Below are 19,758 nucleotides of genomic sequence, written 5' to 3' on the forward strand. Positions count from 1 at the left end.
GGCTCGGTTCACCTTGGCAAGCAGGAGCGGGCCACAGCGTTAGACAAGTTAAAGCACAGAGTTTCGTCATATCAATACCGCTGGAATAATATGTGCAACACGGAGATACTTAAACATAGTTTTGACTACATCACAGCACTTTCGCCTAAAATTGGGATTTCGAAACACACTCGAGAGCTGAATACAGTAACACAATCCCAACTCGCTCTCCAGCGCCGCCGTGCTGAGGGGGTTTTCCTAAAGAAACAGGTCTTTAAACGGCCTCTCGGCTGAACAAACTGCGTCCAATGAGAAAACAGAAGTAGAGCAACACGCACAAAATGCTGGAGAAACTCAGCAGGTCAGGCAGCATCTGGGAAAGGAATAAATAGTCGACCTTTCGGGCCGGGACCCTTCATGTGAAACTATATAAGTGGTCTTCTGCTTACGGCGCTTCCGATATTTTAAGAGCATCGAAATGTGTTATTGAAATGCAAAAACGCTTTTAATTTCAGTTTTCCGCTAATTGGAGCAATAACAGTACGACCCTCTGGTTAAAGTAAGAAAGTCTGTACAGCTTGCTCCTACCCTCCCTGTTGTCAGGCGAAGACACACGCCGCAACAGCTTTAATGTGGGAGCACCTCTCCGCTCCCATTCGCCTTACCTGCGTTATAAAAGTAGTCCAGGACGGCTGTCTCTCCGAAGTCCAGTTTCTCGAAGGGTACAGTCTGCAGGTCGGCGCTGACACTCTCGCACGCTTCCGTCAGACACTGCAGCGCCAAGCTCTCGGCCAGCTGCTGCTGAGCCGCCTCGTTCTCCACATACACCACGGTGGTCGGCCGGTTCTTTAGGCGAGCTGTCGGCACCAGGGCGGGTGCGGTGGCGGGCACCGTGTGGTCCTGCCAGTAAGTGCCGGCTGGCACGCTGCTGGCCGGTGAGAGCGCTGTCCCGGCGTCTCCCTCGGCAGGCGCCAGGGCTTCTGCCGTCTCCCGGTCGGCGTTCATGGTGCGAGCGGAGCCGCTGATTTCGGCAATGCTGCGGCTCTCCCGGTCCAGCTTACTATGGCCCACATGAGAGACTTCAAAGGAACGTTCCTCCGCATCCCCTGCTCTTTCCGGGAATGCAGCTCATTTTGTCCTAATTCACAAACGAAAACCCAACGCACCGACTTCAAACTAGCAGCAGAGAGCAGGACTCCAATCAGCGATGCGAACTGCAGCACCTCTTCGGTTTCAGACGGTGTGTATCCCACTGACGAGCACCGGAGAGTCAGTTGTAAGTCAAATTTCAGGGGCCGTCCGATTACCAAAATAGGAGAACATCCAACTAATGGCCGATTGCAGTACAGCAGGGGGCGTGGGAAAGAGACCGCGCAGCAGGAACTTTACAAACAAGTCACCGTCAGCCGGGCTGTGGTGGAATTTTCAAACATTCACGTCATACCTCATGCTTGTTCTTCATTGCAATTTGTTTCACCCTTGCAGAATTACAAGTATGAAACAATCTTTCGGTTACATTGCACGCTACGTTCATGGAAATCGACAAAGATGCCTGTCATGACAACCGTAACTCAACGAGTAATGTGAATATTTCAGGTCACATAAGCTCCCACCCTTCCCGAGTTTCGGCTCCCTTCTTGAGGAGCCCACCAGGGAGACCCTCGTTGTTTGATTTCAAATGATGACGAATTTCGCTCCGCCTACAAACGGTTTTCTGCACACTCCCTTTCTTCCGCTATCCACTGGTATCCTGGCGAAATCCGATTTTTGAGGTGATACCTAAAAAAAGGTAACAATTTTTTTTGCGTACGTGTGAACGGCAGGTGCTCAGGACAATGGAGAATTGCTGCTATTTCCCAAACCTCAAATCCAAGGACCTCAGTGGGAATCTTAGGATCTTTCGAAGCTGCTGAGATCAGATAATTTAAGTATCTTTATGGAATTTAGCATCCTAGCCAGAACAGCTTAGCTACCTGGAGAGGCCAGGATCCGTTAACTTGCACAACATGATCTGCACACAAGAAAAAAAATGTTCTTGATGGATGATTGCTTTTTAAGTGAATCATATCATGGCATCAAACTGGATGATTTTTTTTAAATTGCAGCTGCTGAAAATTTAAAAAAAAACAAAATATTGGGGGGAGAAAAACTCTGCCACAGACATCCCAAGCCTGACTGCAAAAGGTGGTGTGTTGGGCATAGAACATAGAAGTCTACAGCACATTGTAGGCCCTTCGGCCCACAATGTTGTGCTGACCATGTAACCCACTCTGGAAACTGCCTAGAATTTCCTTACTGCATAGCCTTCTGTTTTCCTAAGCTCCATATACCCATCCGAGGGTCTCTTACAAGACCCTAACAAACCCCTCCCATAGAAACCCAGAGCTACGGCAACAGAAGCTCCAAAGACCTCATCCCTGGAACAAGAAGGATCTTCACCTTGAAGACGTAAGATGGAGTGTACCTGGGCAAAGTGCAAACCAAATACTGGCTCAGGACCAAGGACTCTGCTGAGCTGCAGTTGGCAGTCTATGCCCCAGTAGGAAACTAGCTTCGGAGATGATGCTGGAAAAGCCCAGAAAGTGTCATAAGGAGGTGGCTGGGAACGGACCCAAGTGCAAGACAAGGATACGGAAGTACTAGGGACAGGACTAGGATACAGGGCAAGGGCTAGGACATGGACAAGAAAACTGGGAACCCGGAACAGGGCTGGACAAGAGAGCTAGGAGCCAGGGCTTGGGCTCTGAGCCAGAGACTGGACAAGGACCCAGAACCTGGGTCTTGCCCCTGGCTCGGGCCCCAGAACTAGGCAAGGATGTGACTTGGCTGGCAGGCAGGATGAGGCTGGAGTCTTCAGCCTTGAGGCGAGGCTGGAGACCAGAGGCTTGAGGCGAGGCTGGAGACCAGAGGCTTGAGACTAGAGACTTGAGGCGAGGCTTGAGACTAGAGGCTCGAGGCTTGGGGTCTTGAAGCTTGGCTTGGGGCGAGGCTTGAGGCGGGGTCTTAAAGCTCCTCCTGGGCAGGGCACGGTACCCCTGGGCAGGGCACAGTACTCCGCCCGATGGAGGCAAGGGACAGAACCAACCACAGGGTAATGGCAAGATGGCCTGACTTACCCGGCAGAGGCAAGGGACAGGAAAGGACAGAATCAACCGTAGATAACGGCAAGACAGCCTGGCTTACCCAACGGAGGCAAGGGACAGGAAGGGACAGAACCAACCGCAGGTAACAGCAAGACAGCCTGGCTTACCTAATGGAGGCAAGGGACAGAAACAACCACAGGGTAACGGCAATACAGCCTGACTTACCCAGCGGAGGCAAGGGACAGGAAGGGAGCTCGGTACAGGGTGGCTCCAAGACAAGACTACAGGCGAAGCGAGGCGAGAGTTACCGGCAAGACAAGGCAGGGCTTCAGGCGAGAAAACAGAAGGCAGGGGAAGGGATACAAGGAGTAAGGACAAGAACAATCCAGCAGCCACGCCCTGGTCTCTGAAGGTATTTATGCAGCCAGCCCCAACAAGAATCAGCTGCCTCAATTAGTGCTCAACAGGAACAGAAACAGGGTAGACAGGAAAACCTGGAGCAAGGGTCGATGGACCGGACCGTGAACTGGAATGCAGACTTCATGGACTGGACCATGACAGAAGGTCAATCAACATCTGTAGAAAGTGAAAACAGTTAACATTACAGGCTGAAGATTCTTCCTCAGAATATTCTGATGAAATGTCTTCAACCTGAAACATGAACTTTCCTCAGAAGCTGCCTGACCTGCAAAAACTTCTATAACAAAACTACTGTGGACAGACACCTATTTTTTTTTTGTCTCATTGTTTCTCAATTCGAATAGATTTCCATTCTGGAATACCGCTCTTATTACAAATTGCCACCATCACAATGATACAATGCTATTGCCTTTCTAAGCTTTCTCATTCTTTGCTCGTTGATTTTTTTAAAAAACACACTGCACATCCAATTGCACTGAACTGTTGCTTCCAAACATACGCAGGTGGAAGTGTGGATTACTCAGCGCAAAGGAAATGTTAGATATAATCTAAGATGCTCTGTTTTGATCACCAGTTATTTATTATCTTGCTAGGATACGTAGACCTTGTAGACATTGATTATATTACATCACCAAACTTGTATTTGTGGAGAACTCACAGCAGGGCAAGCTTTACTTAGTGTGTTGAAAAAAGTAGCTTATGGGCCAGACTCTTTTTTTAATATCTTGGGACTGTTTTCATTATGAAATGCAGGGAAATGTTTGTACTTAGGTTTGAAAAATTAATTCAATGGAAGGAAATTGACTTTTGCATTTAATTCCAACATGAACAAATACATGAAATATCTCATAGGTACTCCCAAGAGTGGAATAAAAAACTCAGTAATTATTCAGCATTATAGCCACACAGCATACAATTACTCACCAATTATTTTCAGAGTATATTAATTTTGATTGTCTACATATAATAATTAGATTATTAATCTGTAATTTTAATAAAGGGTTAATAGTAGACCAGTCTAATGCTGACTTTGTTGCCAACACATTCCAGGATATTAAACAAGTTAATCATGAGTAGGTGAGTGAGTAATTTCAAAGTTCGAAATAAATGTAGTATCGAAGTATGTATATGTCATCATATACAACACTGAGATTCATCTTCTTGCGGGCATATTCAATAAATACAATAACCATAGCAGAATCGATGAAAGACTTCACACACTGGGTGTGCAACCAGTGAGCAAAGGGCAACAACCTGTGCAAATACAAAAAGAATGAAATAATAACAATATGTAAGCAATAAAAATCAAGGACATGAGATGACGAGTCCTTGAAAGTGAGTCACAGTGACCTCAATCACTGAAAACTTTTCAATAATCCCACGTACTTTCAATATCTCATAAAGTGAATTTAGAAATTGTTCTCGTCAGATCATATTTATTTTGAAGCAGCAACCTGGAAAATGTATTTGTCTGCACATCTTATTGTATCAGTGGGCCCAGTCAGTCTTTATCATATCAGTGGATTCAGTCAATTTTGCACGTTGCATTATTTCTCATGGAATGCAATAAACACTAAAACAAAATACAGTGGATACTGTAAATCTGAAATAAATCAGTAAAATAGAATAAAATTGCTGTATATGCTTAGGAAGTCAGGCGCCAAGCAAGAAAAACTGATTTAATATTTCAGAACAATGACTTCCCTTCAGAAAGTATACACCATGATAAACAAGTTGCTGTACTGAACTACTGCTCTAAAAAGCCATCTCACAGGCATTTTACAAACTCCTTCTCTTGGAATCCAGTAACTAAGTCCTGCTTCTTTGCTTCTTGGAACATCATTGGTATTAATTCGGAGTGGGTTGACTACCGCTCAGTGGCCACTTTATTAGGTACCTCTTATACCTAATAAAGTGGCCGCTGAGTGAACGTTTGTGGTCTTCCACTGCTCTAGCTGATCCACTTCAGTGTTGGACATGTGGATGTGCTGTGAATTCAAAGATGCTCTCCTGTGCACCACTGTTGTAATGCATGGTTATTTGAGATACTGCCGCCTTCCTGTCAGCTTGAACCAATCTGGCCATTCTCCTCTGACCTCTCTCATCAACAAGGCATTTTCGCCCACAGAACTGCTGCTCACTAGATGTTTTTTGCACCATTCTCTGTAAACTCTAGAGAACATTGTGTGTGAAAATCCCAGGAGATCAGCAGTTACTGAGATACTCAAACCACCCCAACTTGCACCAATAATCATTCCACAGTTAAAGTTACTGAGATCACATTTGATCTCCGTTCTGATGTTTGGTCTGACAACAACTGAACATCTTGACCATGTCTGCGTACTTTTATGCATTGAGTTGCTGTCATATGATTGGCTGATTACATATTTGCATTAATGAGCAGATGTACAGGTGTACCTAATATAGTGGCCACCGAGTGTAGTTTATGATAGTGTGTGTAATGAGATGAACTATTATTGAAGAATCCATCCTTTTCCCTCATGCCATTCAACTTTCCAGCCCTTATTCATTGGCACCTTCAAGGCATCTGCTGTCTTTATTCAATAAGCTTAACCTGTTGACTGCACACAGAGTATACGGTCTTCATTTGGATCTCAATGTTGTTTATCACTCAATATCAATACATGTTCATTTTCCATCAGAGACTGATGAGCAATCATAAGCAAAATCCATGCAGATACTCGCCTCTCTCATTCAGGGTCATGGAGGCAAATTAGAGCCCTTCAAATTCTGCTCTGCAAGAGCTGAGTATATCTACGAGTTGAAGGCATATCATTTTAATTTGTAATGCCCATGTGTGTACTCACTGGATTCTTTTATTTGTTTCAATTATCAAATTGGACTACAGACAATAAAGGAAATCCCGTTCAGGGTGTAGTTTACACATTGATCAACAATACAAGCACAAGTATTTAACAAGCAACTCATTAATCATTAATTATAAATCAAAATGTATTTTTATATAAATGGTTTGTAAACTTAAAGCTTGTTTTAAAAATCTGTTGGACGTGTTGTGAATTGTTACAAGTTGGGTTAAGTTTCAAAATTCAAAGTTCAAAGTAAATTTATTATCAATGTACATGATGTCACCATATACCACCCTGAGATTCATTTTCTTTCAGGCATCTGCAGTAAATCCATAATAGAATCAATGAAAGACCGTGCCAACTTGGGTGTTAAATCAGTGTGGAAAAGACAAGCTGTGCAAATACAAAAAGAAAGGAAAAAAAGAAATAATAATGATAATAATAAATAAGTAAGGCATAAGTAGCAAGAACATGAGATGAAGAGTCATTGAAAGTGAGTCCAGAGGTTGTTGGAAAAACCCAATGATGGGGCAAGTGAAGTTGAGTGAAGTTATCCCCTCTGGTTCAAGAGTCTGATGGCTGAGGAGTAATAACTGTTCCTGAACCTGATGGTGTGAGTCTTGAGGCTCCTGCAGCTTCTTCCTGATAGCAGGAGCCAGAAGTGAGCATGGCGAGGGCGGTGGGGGTCCCTGGTGATCAATGCTGCTTTCCTGCGACAATGATGTGTGTAAATGTGCTCAATGGTAGGCTGAGCTTTAACCATGATGGACTGGGATGTATCCAGTATTATTTTATTGTATTATTAGTGATGCTAGAGACAGGAGCCTTTTGTTCAAAATATCATTTCTAATTCTGATATTTTTAAATTTAGAAATTTAAGGCATGAGATAATAGAGATAATAGTCAACCAAAAGATACTAAACTTTCATTGTCAAAGTACTTTTCTGCAGGACGTGATCCCACTTTGCAGCTATGGTTTAACAATAGCCTGAGAATCAAGTTTATTATCACTGACATGTCATTAAATATTCTTGCTTGTGGCAGCAGTACAGTGCAATATTTACAGAAATACTAAAAGTTACTTTAAGAGAAGCAATTCTGTATAATCTATAGTTAAAATTAATCAGAATATTGAAACAGAAATTCCACTCTTTATCCAACTTGCCAGATGAGGAAAGAATGCTGTGTTTATTGACAATCATATGAAAATTTAGTCGACTATTCCATCACCTCTTTGAACATTATGTGGTGTAAACAATTGTGTAATGAACTCCTGTGCCTGTTTTCTTGTTACTTTTCATTACCTGTTGTAATTGTGTCACACATTTAGCTAATGGACGTTACCAGGGCTAATTCACAGCATGAGCTTGACATTGTTTATGTCTGCAGATCCCTCGGGTTTCCTTGGCCGCTCATACCAATTTTCCTAAAATGCCAAATATATACAGGTTGCGTGATCTCTGAATTTGCCATGAAGGTACAGTACCAATGCCTGTGAATAATCGTGGAGAGGAGATACTTTGTTGTTCAACTTGAGTCCTTTACCAAAACAAACTACAGTATAAATAACTAGTATTGCAATCAAAGTTGTATCCAGAGTGGCCCTTCAAGTGGAAAGTGTGTTGCCCAAAGTGTAAGCTGGAAAGTTTCCTATCTTGTCCAGGCATGCTTTGGGTTGTCAGCATGACCCACAGCATTAGCGTGTTTTCATTGATTCTTCAGTGTTAAGCCTGAAAGCAGTGCTGCCACACAACAGCAATGTTCACCCTTCAATACCAATCAGCTATGCAGCACACATGAAAGAAAACTACTGACATTTGGAAGTCTGTGGTGAGTTGAAACACATCCAGTTCAGCACTACAACTGCAACGTCTGTGGTGATCTGTGCAGCTCGGGTACACCAAGTACTGATATTTCATTCATGAATGGGACAGCTGAGTTAAATGATCTCATTACATAAAAACGGATTGGCCATTCAGTAAGCAGGTGTTTCCAGGGTGGAAAAGTGCGGCACATAAGTCCGGCAAACTAGCAACAGAGGAGCTGAGGGCAGTGCGGACAGGGCCAATGAACTTAACCTGTTCTTTAACAGATTTGACAGTGTGGTCCCTGCCCATCCCCCACATGAGCCATCTGTTGTCGGCCCCCAACCAACACATATTCCACTCTCCCCTCCTACCCCTCCTCACAGTCCCCCACCCTGCTCTCATGACTATACCCCTTCCCCACACGAAACCACCACGGTGGGCTTCACAGCTGAACAGGTGAGAAGACAGCTGAAACGTCTCAACCCAAGCAAGGCTGCAGGACCGGATGGTGTCAGTACCAGGGTGTTCAAAGCCTGTGCCCCTCAGCTATGTGGAGTACTTCACCATGTATTCAGCCTGAGCCTGAGTCTCCAGAGGGTTCTTGTGCTGTGGAAGTCGTCCTGCCTCGTCCCTGTGCCGAAGACGCCGCGCCCCAGCGGCCTCAATGACTACAGACCAGTGGCATTGACCTCCCACATCATGAAGACCCTGGAGAGACTTGTTCTGGAGCTGCTCTGGCCTATGGTCAGGCCACACTTAGATCCCCTCCAGTTCGCCTACCAGCCCCGACTAGGAGTTGAGGATGCCATCGCCTATCTGCTGAACCGTGTTTACACCCACCCGGACAAGCCAGCGAGCACTGTGAGGGTCACGTTTTTTGACTTCTCCAGTGTGTTCAACACCATCTGCCCTGCTCTGCTGGGGGAGAAGCTGACAGTGATGCAGGTGGATGCTTCCCTGGTATCATGTATTCTTGATTACCTGACTGGCAGGCCACGGTACATGTGCTTGCAACACTGTGTGTCTGACAGAGTGATCAGCAGCACTGGGGCTCCACAGGGGACTATCTTGTCTCCCCTTCTCTTCACCATTTACACCTCGGACTTCAACTACTGCACAGAGTCTTGTCATCTTCAGAAGTTTTCGGATGACTCTGCCATAGTTGGATGCATCAGCAAGGGAGATGAGGCTGAGTACAGGGCTACGGTAGGAAACTTTGTCACATGGTGTGAGCAGAATTATCTGCAGCTTAATGTGAAAAAGACCAAGGAGCTGGTGGTAGACCTGAGGTGAGCTAAGGTACCAGTGACCCCTGTTTCCATCCAGGGGTCAGTGTGCACATGGTGGAGGATTACAAATACCTGGGGATATGAATTGACAATAAACTGGACTGGTCAAAGAACACTGAGGCTGTCTACAAGGAGGGTCAGAACTGTCTCTATTTCCTGAGGAGGCTGAGGTCCTTTAACATCTGCTGGACAATGCTGAGGATGTTCTACGAGTCTGTGGTGGTCAATGCTATCATGTTTGCTGTTGTGTGCTGGGGCAGCAGGCTGAGGGTAGCAGACACCAACAGAATCAACAAACTCATTCATAAGGCCAGTGATATTGTGGGGATGGAACTGGACTCTCTGACGGTGGTGTCTGAAAAGAGGATGCTGTCCAAGTTGCATGCCATCTTGGACAATGTCCCCCATCCACTACATAATGTACTGGGTGGGCACAGGAGTACATTCAGCCAAAGACTAATTCCACTGAGATGCAACACAGAGCGTCATAGGAAGTCATTCCTGCCTGTGGCCATCAAACTTTACAACTCCTCCCTTGGAGGGTCAGACACCCTGAGCCGATAGGCTGGTCCTGGATTTATTTCCTGGCATAATTTACATATTACTATTTAACTATTTATGGTTTTATTACTATTTATTATTTATGGTGCAACTGTAACAAAAACCAATTTCCCCCGGGATCAATAAAGTATGACTATGACTATAAGCCACTTGTAGATCCAACAAAGGTTCTTTTGCCTCCTCTTCAAATAAAACTGGGGCTTATGAAGAATTCTGTGAAAGTAATGAACAAGGAAGGTGAAGGGTTTTGATATTTGAGACACATTTCCCAGAATAACTGATGCCAAGATTAAGGAAGGCATTTTTGTTGGTCCACGATCAAACAGGTCATCAATGACAGAACTTCTAGTGGGACTGGAGAAAATCGTTTGGAAGGCATTCAAGGATGTTGTTGAAAATTTTCTTTGCAACTCCAGAGTACCAAACCATATGCAGCTGATTGACAACATGCTTCAAGCATACAAGATCATGAAGTGCAACATGTCACTGAAGATTCATTTTCTGCATTCCCACTTACACTTCTTCCCTGTAAATCTTAGCACGGTCAGTGACAAGAATGGTGAAAGGCTTCACCAGGACATTGTGGTCATGGAGAAACATTATATCAGGGCAACTGGAATCCATCAATGCTGGCTGATTATTGTTGGACACTTGAGCAAGAAGCCTCAGTTAGTGAGTACAAATGAAAACCATCAACAAAACATTCTTAGCTTAGTTGAAGTATTGCAAAGCATCAGCACTGTTATACAACGAAATGCATTATATTCAGTAAAAGTTAATTTAATGTTTCTCCAAATTCCAACGTGATACAAGTAGTTTGAAAGTACATTTGTACTTAGCTGCAAGTGTTCTATTATAACCAGAGAAGAATTCTGAGGAAGCAACACGTTTGAAAAAAATTTGCTGTCCAGTGTAAGTGGTGAGATTTTGCTTGCAGTTCCGATGGGAATCATCAGATATTCTCATTTAGGACTACTGCAGCTGAAATCCACAGACACAGCCATCGGTACTTCAGTAAGCAACATAATTTTAAGATGTTTTAAAAAAAATCTGTCCATCCTCAAAATCAGCTGACTCTGGACTGCAGGCTCAGGACATGAGTGGAAGAAATCTTGGAAATCAATTTGGTCTACTGATATGATTGAAAAACCCAACTCCCAACTATCCGCTAGCAAATGTACATTTTTTGGAAAATAAAGCTGAAGACCTTAGAGAAAGATTATAGTACCAGAGGGACATCAGACACTGTTGTGTACTTTGCTTCATAGAAACATGGTTCACCACCATTTGGGATGCAGCACTGCAACCCGAGGGCTTCACTGTCCCAAAGGCAGGACATTGGAGTCTTTTGAAGGTAGAGGAGGTGCAGTATACTTTATGATTAACTCATCATCATGCACATACATGCGGTTTTAGGCCAGAGACCATAAGACATAGGAACAGAATTAGGCCATCTGGCCCATTGAGTTTGCTCTGCCATTCAATCGTGGCTGATCCTTTTTTCTTCTTTTCCTCAAACCCAGTTCCTGGCCTCCTCCCTGTAACTTTTGATAACATATCCAATCAAGAACCTATCAAACTCTGCCTTAAGTATACCCAACGACCTGGCCTACACAGCTACATGTGGCAACAAATTCCACAAATTCACCACACTCTGGCTAAAAAAATTTCTCCACATCTCTGTTTTGAAAGGGCGCCCCTCTATCCTGAGGCTGTGCCCTCTTGTCCTAAACTCTCCCACCATGGGAAACATCCTTTCCACATCTACGCTGTCTCGGCTTGTCAATATTTGAAAGGTTTCAATGAGATCCTCGCTCATCCTTTTGAATTCCAGCAAGTTCAGACCCAGAGATATTAAACATTCTTCATATGATAACCCTTTCATTCCTGGAATCATCATTGTGAACCTCCTCTGGACCCTGTCCAATGCCAGCACATCTTTTCTAAGATGAGGAGCCCAAAACTGTTCATAATACTCAAGGTGTGGACTCATCAGTGCCTTATAAAGCCTCAGCATCACATCCTTGCTCTTGTATTCTAGACCTCTTGAAATGAATGCTAACATGGCATTTGCCTTCCTCACCACCAACTCAACCTGCAAGTTAACCTTCAGGGTGTTCCACACAAGGACTCCCAAGTCCCTTTGCATCTCAGATTTTTGGATTTTCTCCCCGTTTAGAAAATAATCTGCAGATTTATTTCTACTACCAAAGTGCACGACCATGCATTTTCCAACATTGTATTTCATTTGCCACTTTCTTGCCCATTCTCCTAATCTGTCTAAGTCCTTCCACATCCTATCTGTTTCCTCAGCACTACCTGCCCCTCCACCAGTCTTCGTATCATCTGCAAACTTGGCAACAAAGCCATCTATTCCATCATCTAAATCATTTAAATACAGCATAAAAAGAAGTGGTCCCAAAACTGAGCCCTGCAGAACACCACTACTCACTAGGAGCAAACTAGAGAAGGATCTTTTTATTCCCACTCACTGCCTCCTACCAATCATCCAATGCTCTAACCATGTTAGTAACTTTCCTGTAATACCATGGGCTCTTAACTTGGTAAGCAGCCTCATGTGTGGCACCTTGTCAAAGGCCTTCTGAAAGTCCAAATATACATCATCCACTGCATTCCTATATCTGTCCTACTTGTAATCTCCTCAAATAGTTCAAACAGGTTTGTCAGGCAGGATTTTCCCTGAAGGAAACCATGATGACATTGTACCATCTTGTCCTGTGTCACCAAGTACTCCATCACCTCATCCTTAACAATTGACTCCAATATCTTCCCAGCCACTGAGGTCAGGCTAACTGGTCTATAATTTCCTTTCTGCTGCCTTTCTCCTTTCTTAAAGAGTGGAGTGACATTTGCAATTTTCCAGTACTCAGGTACCATGTCAGATTCCAATGATTTTTGAAAGATCATTTCTAATGCCACCACAATCTCTAATGCTACCTCTTTCAGAGCCCTAGGGTGCAGTTCATCTGGTCTGGGTGACTTATGTACCTTTAGGTCTCTCAGCTTTTTGAGCACCTTCTCTCTTGTAATAGTAACTGCACCCACTTCTCTTCCTTCACACACTACAACATCAGGCATACTGCATGTGTCTTCCACATTGAACACTGATGCAAAATGAAGACAGATGTTTTGTCTCAGTCCTGCTCACCTGTCTGGAATATCTCGTGATAAAGTGTCATCCATTTTATCTGTGGAGGCAGTTTTCCACCATCATACTAGTATTGGTGTACCTTCCACCCCTGGGCAATGTCAGGTAGGCACTGAAGGAGCTGAGCACCATGATCAGCAGTCACGAAACAACGCATCCTTCAACCAGGACAATTTGAAGAAGTCTCTGAACAACTTCCACCAACATATCACTTGTGGAACCAGAGGAGCCAACATACTTGACCACTGTTATACCACCATCAATGTCAAGAAAGGTGGATGAGCACTTACAGGACTGCTTTAAGTTGATAGACTGTACAACATTCAGGGATTCCTCTTCGAGTCTGAATGAATACGCCACAGTTTTTACCGACTTCATCAAGACCTGTGTGGATGAGTGTGTGTCTTTGAGAACACAATGGACATACCTAAATTAAAAGCCATAGATGAGCCAGGAGATTTGTAGTCTGCTGAGGGCTAGATCTGTGACATTCTAGACCAGTGATCAAGAACTATACAAACAGTCCAGGTACGAAGGCTATTTTAAGAGCAAAAGAACAATTCTGATTGAAGTTTGATATGGAATTGGATACACATCAGCTCTGGCAGCGTTCATGGGCCATCACTTGCAAATTTCTGCAGATGTACCATGGAGAGCATTCTAACTGGTTACACCACTGTCTAGTATGCACAGGATCAGAAAAAAATTGAAGTAAGTTGTAAACTCAGCCAGCTCCCTCATGGGCACTAGCCTCCCCTGCCCATGATGGCAAAAGGCGATGCCTCAAAAAGGTGGCATCTGTCATTAAGAACCCCCATCGCCCAGGACATGCCCTCTTCTCATTGCTACCATCAAGGAGGAGGTACAGGAGCCTGAAGAGACACACTCAACATTTCAAAAACAGCTTCTTCCCTAGATTTCAGAATGGACATTGAACCCATGCACACTACCCCACTACTTTTTCTCTTTTTGCACTAACTATTTAATTGATTATATATATTATCGTAATTTGTAGTTTTTATTATTATATATTGCAATCCGATCTACAGCTGCTGCAAAACAACACATTTTGCAACATATGCCAGTGATATTAGATCTGATTCTGATTCTGACCCTGCCACTAGTTTCTAGTAGAATAACAAATACCCAAAATGTGAATGGTGTTTGCAAGTGTACTGTTGGCTACCTCTTTGCATTCTCCATTAATCCACTGTTCTTTTGCTTCCATAAGTTTTCACTTGATCTCTTTGTTCAAAATTTTATATTTGTCACGGTTCTTTGGTATGATTTTCTGCCTCTTTCATTTGATCCAGAATTTCATCTATCACCCATTTTTTTCTTCTTCTTTTTTCTCTTTTTCGGCATCCCTTCATTAGGCACATCCATCTCTGTCTTTTTAAACATCAACCAGCCTGGAGTGTTCTCCAATGGCAGAGCTTTAAATATGTCCTTCACTGCCTTACTGTATTTCATTTTATGTCCCGATCTTTCAAACAGCCAGGTCTAATTTGGTATTGCCCTTAGACATCCTTTAAGTGTCTAAGCTTAACCTTCAGCTTGCATATTACTGGAATATGGTCACTCTCCTGAATATGCCTTGGAGTGTTGCACGGCTAAGGAATTGAACATGGAAGTTCAATTACTTAGGGAGCACGATAACATTTGACGGTAAGGCTGATGCTGAAACTAGAAGAAGGATTGGGATTGCTAAATGCACATTTGAGCTTTTGGGCAAGATACCAAAGAATAACTTAATTTCTATGAATACAAAACTCAGAGTGTTGAGATGCATTTCACACTAACATATGGAAGGAAATGTTGGATAATATCAAAACAAAACGAAGCTGCAGAAATGTGGTTTTTGAGAAGTATGATGAAAATATGGAACAACATAGAACAAATGAGTAGGTGTTGCAAAAAGTCAGAGTAAGAAGAAAGCTGTAAACATCTATCAGGAAACAGCAGCTGGAATTTCTAGGATACGTATTGAGAAAGAGAAGCTCGAATATCTTGTAGTGATGGAAAAAATTGATGGGAGAAAAAGTTGCAGTCGTCAGCACATGATATTCATGAGTTACACCAAGGGATGGACAGGCAAAATTTTTGAAAACTTCTCAGATTAAAGAGAGATGGAAGTCATGATTGCCCACGCCATATGACATAATGATGATGATGATTGTTGGCTAATGGTTTAATTCTTGATGCTGAGATACCGGGCTATTACTATAAAGTTATTGATGAATATTTGCAAAATACCAGAGGTACTCAGCAGGTCAGGCAGCACCTTTGGAAGGTTAGTTCTGAATTGAATCAAAGTCCTTTCCATTTTTGGTTAAGTATGGAAAATAGAAATGCCACTCTCATGTGATTATGCAACAATATTAGGCTAGAAAGCATTTTAAACAAAGGAATTTCAACAGTGGTTGACTGTCTATCCCTGAACTAATGAGGCTTGAAGCTAAGCTTGAATGGAAAAGCATAAAAATCTTGACCACATTTTTATTAGACAAATCAAAACCCTCTAACTAAAGATGAAAGCAAACAAGAAAGGTTTGTGGTTGCTTTTTAACATAGGATGGAAGCTAAATCACTTGGGGTTGCAGTTATGAGGTGGAATTTAAAGCACTTAGCTCTCTTCACTCTAATATCTACCCTAACACTCCCTTGTGCCAATTCCAGCAGGGCTGGTTCTGACCAGCTTTCTCATTGCCATTTATGGACTAACAAAACACTACTTTACTGTCTGTAATATTTGTAATATATTACAGCAGTTTTCCCCTGCCTAATGGTGCACTATGTAGATGAAAATAATCTATTCATTCTTACGGAAATTATGTGAGAAAGAAGTAGCTAAATAAATAGAAAACGGAAAAAAATAATGTATGTATTTTGTCAACTTTTGTCAAGGGATTACGTTATGGAAACTTGTGATAGGAATGGTTTTCTAGAAATACAAACCTCCATTTCATGGGGGTATACTGTATAACATACCTTTGGTATGGTTTGCATTTTACTTCCACAATTATTAAAATAAAACACAAAGTTATGATATTCAGACTGGAAGTTCATTCCAATATTTATTAAGACCACAGCCCATCCTTCCTTTGATAGAATTTTTTGTCTTAGAATGCTACTTTTTCACATTATATACAAACAAATACTAAAATCCTGAAAAAGTCAAACTGAAGTAGTAATATTAAGAGTAACACATTTAGAATGACAGTGCTTAATATGTTTGGAATGTAGCTAAACTATGGAATTTTTAATATTTACCAAGGTTAAACAATTCTTTTGAGAGCCACCTAGTGTCTAAAGACAAGAATAGTAAGTAAACTTACTGTTTATTAACGTAATGGTTGTTCTTAAAGTTTAAAAATTTATAAGGTTTATGAAACATTATTTTCTTCATTGGATAATCAATTACATCAAATTATGATGCAACTGTGGACAGTGATAGATAGCTAAGAAAATGTCTACTGACAGTAAAGCACAATATTTTTTAGTATTTGATTTAGTGCTTAACAAAATCTGTATATTTCCATTGTTTTAGCTATATATATTATCATTTTATTATTTCTTTTTTTTAATTCTGCTTTTATGATTTGACACACAAAGGCAGCACAGTCCTTTACAGCATCAGCAATCGGAGATCAATTCCTGCCGCTGTCTGTTTGTACGTTCTCCCCATGACAGCGTGGGTTTTCCGCCGCTGTCCGTACGTATGTTCTCCCCATGACAGCGTGGGTTTCCTGCCACTGTCCGTATGTTCTCCCCATGACAGCGTGGGTTTCCCGCCGCTGTCCGTACGTACGTTCTCCCCATGACAGCGTGAGTTTCCCGCCGCTGTCCATACGTTCTCCGCATGACAGAGTGGGTTTTCCGCCGCTGTCCGTACGTACGTTCTCCCCATGACAGCGTGGGTTTCTCGCCGCTGTCCATACGTTCTCCGCATGACAGCGTGGGTTTTCCGCCGCTGTCCGTACGTACATTCTCCCCATGACAGCGTGGGTTTCCCGCCGCTGTCCGTACATTCTCCCCATGACAGTGTGGGTTTCCTCTGGATGCTCTGGTTTCCTCCTGTATTTCTAGTACCTGCAGATTTTCTCATTTTTGAATTTACTACATGAATTCTGCTGTTCCCTCTGTACCAATATTCACTCAGACAATATTTCCAATTTATAACACCGTAATAGGAGATCTCTGTTGGCTGGATGATCGATCCTTTCTTCTCCTAGCCCTGGCATGAGGGTTCTTCCTCGTGATGGTAGGTCTCTAGAGAGAGTTATCACTGATAGCGCAATTGAAGTGTTCGCTTTTACATTCATTCCTTATCAGTTCAAATATTGCCTTTTAGTGTCATTGGCTATATATCATCTGATTGACCTTTAACACCTTTTTATTGGCTCTGATCTAGAAGTGACAACTGATCATTTATGGCTCTTTGTTCTCTTCAGTAACCAGTTTGAACCACTCCAGTATTCACCAACCTGCATGTTATATCAAAATCACCTTACAAATAACTTCTTATTTGGAAATTATCTCTAGTTCAACAGATTACCTGAAACATCTTTGTGTCTACTTTAAAACACAGAAAGCCAAGTGACTTCATTTCACAAAATGGAGGATGTAAAACAGTTCCACAAAATGGCTGTCTCCATCTCCAAGCACATGGCAGGAACAAAGACAATTGATTTGTCTGCTTCCACAATTCTTGACCCATTCAAGTTTGATGCCTTCTTCCATATTTTAAATCCACCATGGCTAACATAGTGATTTGTGGGCATGGTATGTTTGCACCAGGAGCATGACTACACTTGTAGGCTGCCCCCACACATTCCTGGACTGTGTTGGTCGTTGACACAAACAATGCATTTCACTGTATGTTTTAATGTTTGATATACATGTGACAAATAAAGCTAATCTTTAAATCTTTATATGCTGAAGGCTTTTAACATCACATATCTTGATATGCAGTACTTTTTATCAGTATATAATTCAACAAATTGTGGAATTACAGAATAACAAAAAATTCAGATGCACAATACAAGTTTTTACATGGTGGATTCTAACTTGGACGCTTAGGCACCAATTCTTCAAATACAGAACTGATAATGTGCAGTTCTGTTCCAATGCAATCAGTCTCAGCCTTTGCTTTAGAATGTTATGACTAAAATTATAGTGTTTGACTTAAGATAAACACCTGAAATAATAATAAGGGGAGACAGTCTAAAGAAATTTTAGCTTTTTTTCATTAGAATCGTTAATTTGATAATTGCTCCAAATGAAAAGTGTTTATGTCGAATGGGGAAGGACAATGTTACCCAATGTAAATTTAAATTGCAATATTTAGCCTTGGTTTTCTATCTTAATTACCAGTGTATTTCCCTGTAAGTAATTATGGGACCATTATATAACCTAAATCAAACAATTATGTAATGCAGCAAAATCAAGTATTATTTTGTAAGTTTCTGTTTTAGGAAACTACTTTTAATCAGGCTTATTAAAAACATTGCCAGCATTAATCACAAATAATAATTAATTATAATAATGAATCTGTACTGGCCAACTGGCTGGAGTGCTCAAGATATCATCAACCTCTCACTACTGTGGATGGAGGTTCCTACTTGCTTCAAAAGGGCAATCATCATACCGGTACCCAAGAAGAGCATCAACAGCTATCACCTGGCAGCACTCACATCTCCTGTGATGAAGTGCTTTGAGGGGTTGGTCATGGCTAGAATTAACTCCTTTCTGAGCAACAACCTGGCCCACTGCAGTTCAGCTACTGCCACAACAGTTCTACAGCAGACGCAATCTCACTGGCTCTACATCTGGCTTTCAAGCAACTAGTTAACAGCAACATGTGTATCAGGGTCCTATTTATCTATTTCAGCTCAATGTTCAATACCGTTGTTGCCTCAGTATTAACCAACTTCATAAACTGGACATCTCTACATCCCTCTGCAACTGAATCCTCAACTTCTTTATCAGGAGACCATACATGGTAAAAAAAATGCTCCTCCTCACTGACAATCCACACATATGCACCTCAAGGAAGTGTGCTTATCCCACTCTCTACATGTCGTTAGGCATAGCTCAGGTGTAATCTATATATTCACTGAATGTTGTCGGCAGAACCTCAGATGGCAACGAGGAGCCATACAGGAGTCAGATATATGGGCTGGTTGAGCGGCGTCACAACAGCAACCTCACCCTCAACATCGACAAATTGATTGTGCACTTCAGAAAGGGGAAGTTGGCAACCACACACACCAGTCCTCATTGAGGGGTCAGCACTGGAAACGGTGAGCAGCTTCAAGTACCTGGGCACCGACATCTTGGAGGATCAATCACGCAAAGGCACACCCGCGGCTTTATTTCATTAGGAGCATGAAGGGATTTGGTATGCCACCAAAGACTCTTGCAGCTTTCTGCAGAGGTACGGCAGAGAGCACTCTCACCGGTTGCATCACCACCTGTCAAAGTATAGGATCGGAAGAGGCTACAGAAGGCTGTAAACTCAGCCAGCTCCATCACAGACACAACCCTCCCCGCCTTCGAAAATATCCTCGGGAGGTGATGCCTCAAGAAAGTGGCATCCATCATTGAGGACTCCCACCA

The 19,758-nt window shown here is 42.5% G+C and overlaps 1 protein-coding gene across 2 annotated transcripts in view; it reads right to left on the reverse strand.

Moving 5' to 3' along the window:
* The window catches only part of map3k5 (mitogen-activated protein kinase kinase kinase 5), a 189,857-nt gene extending 185,426 nt beyond the window's left edge, over positions 1-4,431 (reverse strand). For both annotated transcript variants that reach the window (XM_063040440.1, XM_063040439.1), the window contains exon 1: positions 645-4,431. In XM_063040440.1, the coding sequence (XP_062896510.1) occupies positions 645-984 (340 nt within the window). In that variant the 5' untranslated portion in view covers positions 985-4,431. The remainder of the gene's footprint in view (positions 1-644) is intronic.
* Positions 4,432-19,758: the final 15,327 nt, after the last annotated feature.

The sequence above is a fragment of the Mobula hypostoma genome, chromosome 2 (assembly GCF_963921235.1).
Source record: "Mobula hypostoma chromosome 2, sMobHyp1.1, whole genome shotgun sequence".
Taxonomy (NCBI): Eukaryota; Metazoa; Chordata; class Chondrichthyes; order Myliobatiformes; family Myliobatidae; genus Mobula; species Mobula hypostoma.